This window comes from Phlebotomus argentipes, unplaced genomic scaffold (genome assembly GCF_947086385.1).
Source record: "Phlebotomus argentipes unplaced genomic scaffold, Phlebotomus argentipes genome assembly scaffold_4, whole genome shotgun sequence".
NCBI classification, from domain to species: domain Eukaryota; kingdom Metazoa; phylum Arthropoda; class Insecta; order Diptera; family Psychodidae; genus Phlebotomus; species Phlebotomus argentipes.
The window spans coordinates 4,119,707-4,129,975 of NW_026776174.1; the positions used below are offsets into that span (position 1 = coordinate 4,119,707).

General features: G+C 39.6%; 1 protein-coding gene across 2 annotated transcripts; it reads left to right on the plus strand.

Annotated features, from left to right (window-relative positions):
- Positions 1-12: 12 nt before the first annotated feature.
- LOC132257357 (peroxisomal carnitine O-octanoyltransferase) lies at positions 13-6,763 on the plus strand. Of its 2 annotated transcripts, XM_059754218.1 has the most exons (9): positions 13-314; positions 630-894; positions 4,013-4,744; positions 4,802-4,990; positions 5,049-5,179; positions 5,257-5,380; positions 5,830-6,002; positions 6,095-6,214; positions 6,468-6,763. In XM_059754218.1, exons 1-9 carry the CDS (start codon positions 298-300, stop codon positions 6,595-6,597), a joined length of 1,881 nt encoding a protein of 626 aa, XP_059610201.1. In that variant the 5' UTR covers positions 13-297; the 3' UTR covers positions 6,598-6,763. The 2 variants fall into 2 exon arrangements, with proteins under 2 accessions (XP_059610201.1, XP_059610203.1); XM_059754220.1 differs by lacking the exons at positions 13-314; positions 630-894 and adding an exon at positions 1,581-2,067.
- Positions 6,764-10,269: the final 3,506 nt, after the last annotated feature.

Here is a 10,269-nt window from a genome sequence, read left to right on the forward strand (position 1 = left end):
TTGGAATACCTTCCGCCATTGGCCACATGGAGGCAGCACTGGCGCAGTTGACATTTGATGTGCGTAAATGTGTGTGCGTGAAGTGTGTTGAAAACAAAAGCGAATAAAATTGGCTGCATTTTCAGTCGCGGAATAAACACAGCAAAACCGCGCTGGAAGTACTACTAAAAGTGAAAGCAGACGGGAGACGTGTGATAGTAGCAATTTATCAATGACTCTTGAGGCCGGAGGGCGGAATTTGGACTCACAAGCTATTCAACTTTGAGCCGTCATCAATCTACGGGGCGAATTCCGGATATGGCTGGAGAGAACAGGTATGAGGGCTCTGTCGCCTGGGTGACTGGGAGAAATTCAAATGGGACCTCAAATGCACAATTGTTCCATTATGCAAAGAGTCAAGGCAATTGAATATTCCCCAGCAAAGGTAAAACGCGGCAAATAAGTGCAAACAAGTTGTGTGTTGCGTGTATGCCGCATAGCATGAAAATTAATGGCTATGTCGTGTCTATTTTATCATTAAATCCACCTCGATTTCGGTGATATCTCCGGATTTGTGGGGTTCTCCTATCACAGTGAATAAATCCACCCGAAGCAGTACTTAATGTTGCAAATTTCACCCTTACTTTCAGTGACTTTCACACAATGCAGCGACGCAACATGATCTTCGTGTGCGGTGAAGATGATCCGAGTACTTTTGAGCAGGATGATCTGGCGCCCGCGCTTCCCTTGCCCAGCCTCGACGCCACCTTGGAGCGCTATTATGACTGTCTGAAGCCCTTCGGCACGCAAGAAGAGCTGAAGACGTCCAGAGCGACAATCGAGGCCTTCAGGAATGGCATTGGAGGAAAATTGCAAGCGATTCTGGAGAAAAAGGCGCAGTCCGAGAAGAACTGGGTAAGTTTTTGTGCTCGTGACACGCGCTATTCCGGTTCTTTTGCACCGCGAAGATTGCAAAAGTTTCCAGTGTTGATTTCTCTCCAATAATGCAACCAGAGGCTGCTTATGGATGAAAAGTGTGTGCTTTTGACTCATTTTCAAGCGTTTCTAGTTTACGAGTAATCGTTTGAGATAAGCAAGTCATGGGAATGGCACTATATTTAAGCCATTAAATACTTACAACAAGCTAATTAGGTATCAAATTGCTTTGATGTGTTTTTTGTGGTTTCCATTATCTTAATGGTTTATAATAAGATCTAAACTCAGAAAAGAATAAAAGAATGATCATTACACGCTTTGTAATAGTGATTATGCTAGAATAATTTGAAAGATCTTAGAATGAATCTCATCTTAAAGGCAATTTTATTATGAATGTTTGCAAAATATGATTTAATTATGTGATTTGCTTCTGATAGAAGCCGAAAACTAAAATACAGCTAAGCAAAGAATGATATCAAAAGAATAAAACCAAAGAAGTCAAATATAAACTGAAAATAGATAAGTAAATATTTAGTGAGAAACACGCGCAACATGCAAAAGACGAAGAAAACTTTATTCATAGTCATACAGACTTTGCTACAATTTTTAGTAAGACACACGAAATAGTGTCGAAAAGACTGTGCATGTGTCAGAGTTCTTGTGAAAGTCACTATGCGATTTTTAACAACCATTTGGACCACGTCATTTGGCGTGAAAACGCGTGTCACGGGACCCGTGCCAGTTATATGGAAGAAACCATTTGTCAGATTGAACTTCAGGACGATCTCGAGTGTGACGGGATTAAGCAGCTCAACTTTGTCCTTCAGAAGGATGCGACCACCCTTCGAAGTAGCCACGAAAGCAAGGAAATTAATCTTTACTTCAATTGATTCTCATACAACATTGCCACGCAATAAGATCTTCGTGTGCGGTGAAGATGATCTGAGTACTTTTGCGCAGGATGAAGTGGCGCCCGCGCTTCCTTTGCCTAATCTTGATGCTACTCTGGATCGTTATTATGAATCTCTGAAGCCCTTCGGCACGCAAGAAGAGCTGAAGGCGTCCAGAGAGACAATCGAGGCTTTCAGGACTGGAATTGGGAGAAAATTGCAAGGGATTCTGGAGAAAAAGGCACAATCTGAAAAGAACTGGGTATGCTTCTCTGCTGACTCTCGTTATTCCGGTTAATTTCTCTCCAATTATGCGACCGGAGGCTGCAAATCACTGTAAATTATGCGCTGAAAAATTGTGATTTTGCTCTTCAGTCTATTTTGTCGGTAATATTTTCAGTCTGAACTAAATTCCAGAATTGTTAATGGAAAGAATGAAAGGCAAAAACCTTAAAATGTAGTCTGAAAACAAGTCACAAAGACTAAAGGAGTCAAAAACAAACTGAAAAATAGTGAAGCAAGACATGTAAAGAAGTTTAGTGAGTAACACGCGCGACATGGAAAAGAAAAGAAAACAGTCAAAGTCATCATTCTGAGTAAGCACGTGATAGTGTCGAAATGCTAGGTTTTCATAAGCATTTAAGATGTTTCTGCACCAGTTTTCAATGAGTTTTAAAGAAACAGATATTGGGTACTTACTTCATCTTCAGAATAAGTGATGTTTTTTCTTGGTTTTTCCGTTGATATGCCTCTAATGAGTTTCACAATGATATTGTGTTTAAGTGAGAGATAATATTATCATTATCAATTATTCGAATTACTCCTAAGATTACCTGTTTCGCGAGCAAAGTCCATTCACGTTCATAGAGCGATAGTGAAACCATGGCGATATGAGAGAAATTATGCTATATTCTTAAATAGACTTAACAAAATATATCCTTAACTTTACTGGTGAGAGTACAAATCCGAAGCAGTCTGTTTGGGTCTCATTCTGAGAGAAAAAGGGGGCGTTTAGGCGCTCCTGTCGTACGGCGTGGCGACTGGGGGCTCAGTGGTCTCCGTGGGGCCTTCGGTCGTCGTGGTTGGCGGCGGCGGCGGTGTTGTGTCGACTGGGGGAGAGGGCGGCCCATCGTCCAGAGGCCTCTTGAGCGTGGTTGGCACGCCAATGTCTGTCAGGGGTCTGTTGATAGTCACCATGGGATCTTCCTCGAAGATAATGCGATTCCTCGCCAGCATTTGGACGACATCGTCCAGCGTACGCACGCGTGTCACGGGATCTGTGTCAATGATGTCGAAGACAGTATTCGTCGGGTTGAATTCCATGACGACCTGGAGTGTGACAGGATCGGGCAGGTCGACTTCGTCGTCCCGAGCGACGCGACCGCCCTTCGCGATGGCCACGAGGGCGAGGAACAGAAACGCGCCTAGGAACTTCATCCTCACTCGCGGTTCAACACTGTTGAGCTCGCTTTCTGGCCACCGTTCGTCCTATATAGCCTCGCGGCTGACCGACTCATCTTTTCCAGAGCGAGAGAGAGAGAGAGAGAGATTAGACAAGAGCTGACCACTTGAAATCCCACAGCTGAAATACGGCCGGACGGGAGTATTTTATTGCCGTGAGTCGATTGTGGCGGCAAAAATAATTAACTTTATGACATGGAGAAGTGAGGGCAATTATTGTTTTATGTGCCACTCTTTCGGGTCTTTGGAGATTAAAGGAGTGAGAAAATGAGAAGACCGAGTGTCAATTGAGTATCTCGCTATCTTCCTTGTCTTCCTTCCCTATCATAATGAAAGGAATCTCCGTGGGAGAGACAGCAGGGGAAAAAAAGTACAATACAGAGATTCTCTGCGGTATCGCAATTTCCTCTTGGCTCATTTACAGGATAATTCTCGCCGTGGAACGTCATATTCCCGCTTGAGATTTTTTAATGTGCTCCAGTATTTCAGGAGGAAAAATTACTGTACATTCTTGATGTTCTTTTTACTTTAGACTTTCCACGTCTTTTTCTGCTCGAACAATAAATATCATTTGTCTGTGTTAATTAAAATGTTAATATCACACTGCAGAAATAAAGGTTGTTTCTGCGAAAAAGTGTTCTTTCAGACACAAGTTAATTAGAAAATGTCACTTGATATTGAATTTTGCAACACACTGTTTTTATAATTCAATAATATCGGGAGTAAAAAATTGTCTTTATCGCCAGGTTGCCAAATATTGGGAAGATTACGCTTATCTGTGCCTACGGATGCCTCTTTTGCCCTTCTGCGGCATGATTCACCCCTTCAATCTGCCCAGCGCTGGTATTCCAGAGACTCCCGAGATGGCTTTGAAGACCACCGCCTGGATGTTTCATCACATTATTGAGTTCTGGAAACTCTTGCGTCAGGAACGCGTGAAATCGGGCTCCACGAGTGCTGCTCCACTAACATCCTTCCTGCACAGGCGCCTGTACAACTCCTGTCGCCTGCCCGGCGAGAAGATGGACTCCATCTGGAGTGCCTTTAAGACGGAAAAGGAGGGCGACTGCCCAAGTCACTCAATCATCCTGTACCAAGGGCGGATGTTCGTCTTTGACTGTGTGGACGAGAAAGGAGACATCTTGTCTCCTCAGCAGTATTTGGCTGTGTTCACAGCGGTTAAGGATATCGTGACGAGGGAGAAGAAACCTGGCGATTGCGTTGGCGTTCTCACCAGCGATGACCGGACGAATTGGGCCGTCAACCGGAAGAGACTCTTGGACATGTCTTCGAACAACAGGAAAGTGCTCGAGTTGATAGACAGCGGCGTTGTGGTGATCAACCTCGATGATCAGTGTCCGAGTGATTACAGCGAAGCCGTGGCTGATATCATGGGTGGGGATTTGGTGCAGAGATGGAGTGATAAGAGCCTCAATTACGTGTCATTCGCCAATGGGAAAATCGGCTGTGTTGGCGAGGTGAGAAACTCGATGCTCTCTGTTTGGATGTGTGAATGAAATGCGGTTTTTTTGCAGCACACTTGCTTTGATGGCACGATTGCTGTTCATCTGAGTTCTTTCCTGCTGGAGAGCCTCTCGAGTGGCCCTGAGCCTGATTGGAAGGATGCTAAGCCTCTTCAGAAGCCGCCAATCGAGCTTATCTTCGATCTTGACGAGTGTCTTCGCGATGAAATCACACGCATGAAGACTGTGGCGCGAAAACACGTGAGTTTATCAGTTGTGAGTTGTAAATTGTCATAAATCATGAAGGGACAATATTTAGAAACTCGCCGTTGGAGTGGATTATTCGCAATTCATGGACTTTGGGAAGGAAGTGATAAAAGCTGAGAAAATTCATCCGGATTCATTTGTTCAATTGGCCCTTCTGCTCACATTCCACCGCATTCATGGCCAGTGAGTATACTCTGGAAAATTCACATAATTTTGCCGGGGATCTGTAGCGCAAAATATCCTTCTATTTGCAAGTTTAGATTTGCCCCAACGTACGAGACAGCTCTCATGAGAAATTACTACAGGGGTCGAACAGAAACAGTTCGCTCGTGCAGCGAAGATGCTGTGAAATGGATTAAATGCATGGTGGATGCCGAAGCGTCGGTGAGTGTTGTTCTCCAGTGTAACAGCATCTATGCACATAGATGGGTGATTTATGCAGAAATTTGCTTACATTATTCATAATGTCGGAAAAGTAAAAGTATTCTGTAGCCATGATGAAGATTTATTTGTTAAAGTCTATTCTGCAGAGTATTTTCATATGGTGGGAAATTGTGAATTTTGCATCATGGCTAAGAGCTTTACTTTTATTTGCATTGAAAACCAATTTTGTGTGAATTTCAGTGGTGGTAATCAAGAGTAATTCAATTATAAAATTACTCATTATACTACAATTATACTGTTGCATATCATTTATTCGATTCATTCACTGCACAAAGGGAGATATTTAAAGCTTCTTCGAAGATGAATATCACATTTTCACATTAACACACACACACACACATAAGTTTTCGTAATTTCATGCCTGAAATCCCTTCGCAATTCTCTTCTAGATTCCCGCGAAGGTAAAATTATTCAAAGTGGCTGCTAAGAGACAAACTCAACTTATGAATGATGCAAGATCTGGCAGAGGAATCGATCGTCATTTATTCGCTTTGTGGTGTATTGCATATGAGAATGGATTTGAAATTCCCAAACTCTATGATGATCCACTCTATTCTCGCAGGTATGTATATTATTGCTTTTCTGTTTTGTAAATTCAAATTGTGACTCAGTGAAGAGTGGAGTAATTGATTTCGCCGTCGTTTCGCTCTGCAGCGGGGGCGGAGGCAATTTTATTCTATCAACGAGCACCCTGGGATTCAATGTGTGTGGCGGATGTGTGGCGCCCATGTGCCTCGATGGTTATGGTTGTTTCTACAATATTTTGCCCAACAGGTAAGCCCAACTGATTGATCTTCCGTGTTCACCTCCAAGGTTGCATGTGAAACGAGACAATTGGGAAAAATTGAAGACTCAAATTTTTGCAATCGATATCTCTTTACCCGCTCCAAATGTGTTGAGAGGAAATTGGGGATATTTTAGATAAGATTGATTTTCCCTTCCTTCGAAGAAATTCATTTTCCATTCTTTTCGGCTTGCGTCAAGACATACTGCAAACTACATTTTTTTTCTCTCTAATACTTTGCAGTATTATTTTAATCACGACTGTATTCAACGACAGCACAAAGACCAATTGCAAGAAGTTTACGCAATACTTTCAAGATTCACTTAGGAAAATGAGAGAGATTCTGGACTTGGACACGACATCGAAATTGTGAGGTATTCAATTTTACACTGCTTTTTGTAGTTTTAGCGTTGTTTTTTTTTCTTCTTTTCAAACTTGATGAGATTTTTATTGGAAAGGTTTCAACATATATTGTGATGGTGAATACGTAACATTGTTTTTTTTTGTAATTTTATATTATAATTAAAAGTGTAGACCAATGCAAATAATGTTTGATTTCATGCGATTGCGGTGGAATTTCGACAAACTCAGCCACATTTGAACTCCATAAAAGGACATATTTTAAATGGACAATGAGCATTTCAATATTGACGAGGGACCATACATTATTTTGATTAATTATGATAGTATGCAAATTATATAATCATGGTTCAATAATCTCGGAAAATTGAGCGCTCGCTTCGCTATATCATATCTTACTCCGTGTTATTTTCCACATGCCACGAGTGTGAGAATGTATTAAATTTTGCTCGAATTGCAATTAAAATTTAATTGCACTTTGGAAAATGATAAAACTTTAATTAAATTACATCATTTAAATGTTACACACACACACTATTTCCTCGTGCAACTGATATTTTCTACATGCCTTTATTAGTGTGATGGCTTATTAAGCCATTGGCATTGGGAATGCGCATTCTGGGAATCGACAAACTGGAGGGCGAATTGTACTTTGGCAATCACCGATAAAAGTAATTTTATTTGCACAGACAATGTTCAACAACTGGGATTGAATGTAAGACATTTGGAATTGTTGCTATGCTACACATTACTGAAATTGCGGCCAATTTTATGTATCGCACACAACATCTGAGGAAATGAGAGGGTTTTTTGGCATTGTCGCAGTTTCAGAATACATCGGAAGGTTCTTTTTTTTTTAAATAATTAACTCAAAATCCGATAACAAAATTAAACATCGGATAATAAAGGAAATAATAACTCAATAAAAACACGTCCATTGATCAATATTGTGTACTTGTACATATATTTGCCATTTAGTTTACATTGAAATAAAAACATGTGCATTCAAAGTGAATGTGAATTAAATTTTCCGCATGTGTTCTATTGAAATTGAAAATTTCATCATCATAAACAAGCGAGGGTGGAGTAACATAATGCAAGTGACAATAGGGCGGATTTGGTAATAATACTTGCATCTAAATGAAATACATAATGCATAGTAATGAAATCGATATGATTTAATTATATGTATTTATATAGCAAATATTGTAAAATAAATCAAACCAACCTTGATTTGCTATTGATTTTCACGATTGTGGTTTTGATTTATTTGCTTTATCACTTCTATAGCAAGAAATTGCCAATTTTGTGAATTATACTGTTTAGTTTCCTATTTTAATTAACTATTCCCATTTGACACTCTTTTACACGTTCCAGTGTGTAATTAGAAATGCGCATAATGCAAGGCAAGTCAGTTAATATGTTGCCTGCAAATGACAGCTACATTTCGGTGTGAGACGTTAAAGGGAAAATATGAAATGACTTAATTAAGCTTTTTTCGTGACATGCGTAATTAATTTTATTATTTTATTTTACTCGTCAGCGATAGGTTGATTATCAAATTAAAAAACGGTGATTGCAATAATTTTTAATATGCAAAAATTTGATAAGCAATCAATACTGGATTTATTATTTTATAAATATACTTTGTTCAGATAGAGCGAGTAAATATATCTTATAAATTTGATTGAATTTCATACAAAATGAAAATAGTGATTGGCATTATCAGGATATTTATTAATTGTACTTAGTAGGATTAAATATTTTAATGCCATTAATATCACATTTTAGATAAATTCACACAAATAGATAAACTTTATAGTATTATGCTTTCATTCCTTCATAGTTCTTTGCGCCCTTCGTTAGTGCAAATTGCTTTTACAGTATATGCTTTCATGCTATGCAAATTTAGCAAACTATCATTTATATACATATTTGATTTAAACATTCAGATATGAATTCCCTTTCAGAGCAGATTCATAAGACAGCACAAATCCAAGGTTTGCTTTGATGGAAACAAACAAACAAACAAACACAGAAACTCTGACCAAATAGGTTGTCACAGAGAATCTCTGTCTCTCCATTTGACGCTGTTTTGCCATTCATTTTCCTTGCAAATGCATTCTTCTGTGTCAAGCGGTCAACGTGACTACAATTTCCGGAATTCCACTTCCCTTTGACGGACATTCGTCATCTTTCATTACTCTCGTCACCTTTCTGCAGACATTTCCTGCACCTTCTCTTCAGCATGCACACATATAATTTAGTATATGAAATGATTGTTAGAAAAAGAAGGGTTTTTTTTTTATTCTCTGCGACAAGAGTCAAACATTTACACTGCGATAAGCATTTTGTAAAAGTCATGTTTGCTTTTGTTGTTTGATGTTATTGTATTCTCTTCAGGGGAAGAAAGTTGTGCATACAATCTAAATAGTACGACAAGTAAATTGTGCTCTGGAATTAATCATCGGACAGGTTGTAAACTCCTGTTGATTTACCCAAACAATCGTGAAAAAGATGCAGCCATGAAGATTCTCTTCTCATAAGTGGAAAGCGTGAGTTTTCAGTGAAAACATCCTTCCTTTTCATGACTTCACGGTGCCAACAATGCACGGGTGAGTAAATACATTTCCAGGCGCACTACAGCAGCTTTTCAACTGTAAACTAAGTTTCTTGGTTTCTATTGAAAATTTTCGGTTTCTAATTATGACATTGCATTACACACATAGTTTAGTTGGAATATATTTAGCACAAATTTCAACGATACAAAGTGCAAAATGTAAATATGTGTGTGTGTGTTTTGAATTTTCTCATCTGGATGGGTCGTGTTATTTACTTATTAACTTCCTGCACTTCCTGGCATATCGAAACTATTAAACTTTGTCAATTTTTCCATTCACTTTTCAGTTGTTTCGTGTGAGATTTGTGTCACTTCGTGGTTGGCATTTTGTCGGAAATTTGTTGTATCTTCCATGCCATATGTCACAGATTATATTTCTCGTCGCTGCATCACAAAGTTTCGCATAAAGTTATCGAGAGGAAGAGAGAGAGGAGGGAGAGAGAGAGAGGTATTTTGCCGAGCACTGAAAGGGTGGCATCGAGATTACGACTGATGTTCGTGAGAACTATGCAGTTTCCATATGCAATGTGCATCTCTTCACTTAATCACTCGTGATATTTCTCATGAATTTCAATACCAGATCGTGATTAGCTTGTCGTGCAAGACCGTATTTGCTTCCAGTGTTGATGGAGTGTTTGCAGATTGTACCACTTTCCAAAGTTCTCCAGGTGACTATTCCATTGTTGAAGCTTTCGGGGAATGGACGCCATTAGAGATTTGATAAATCAAGTCCATGCAAACGAGAGGGTGGAAAACATCAAAAGTGCTGATGCTCATCTCTTTATCGCTCTGTTGCTGTCGTGTCATTGTGTCATGACTTTAATTAAAATTTTACCAAAGCAACCCGTACTTCTGTCGCTCTCATCATCTCAGAGCTCCTCTTGTGTGACGGATCGCTGTGCATATAATGTTTCACATCAATATAAAATCTTGGAAGGAGCGTCTGAAATACAGACAATTGTTGGTGAAACTTTTGCTACCATTTCTTGCCGGCCAAGAAAATTATCTTTCACATGACGGAAAGTTTGCAGAAACCGTCAACAAATCCGTTCAATTCAGCATTCA

Excerpts from the sequence above, each read along its gene's own strand:
- LOC132257357 (XM_059754220.1), top strand. The coding sequence starts at position 1,588 with ATGCGATTTTTAACAACCATTTGGACCACGTCATTTGGCGTGAAAACG. Across the intron at positions 5,180-5,256 it reads TTCCACCGCATTCATGGCCA|ATTTGCCCCAACGTACGAGA; the intron begins GTGAGTATACTC and ends TTGCAAGTTTAG. Across the intron at positions 6,215-6,467 it reads TACAATATTTTGCCCAACAG|TATTATTTTAATCACGACTG; the intron begins GTAAGCCCAACT and ends AATACTTTGCAG.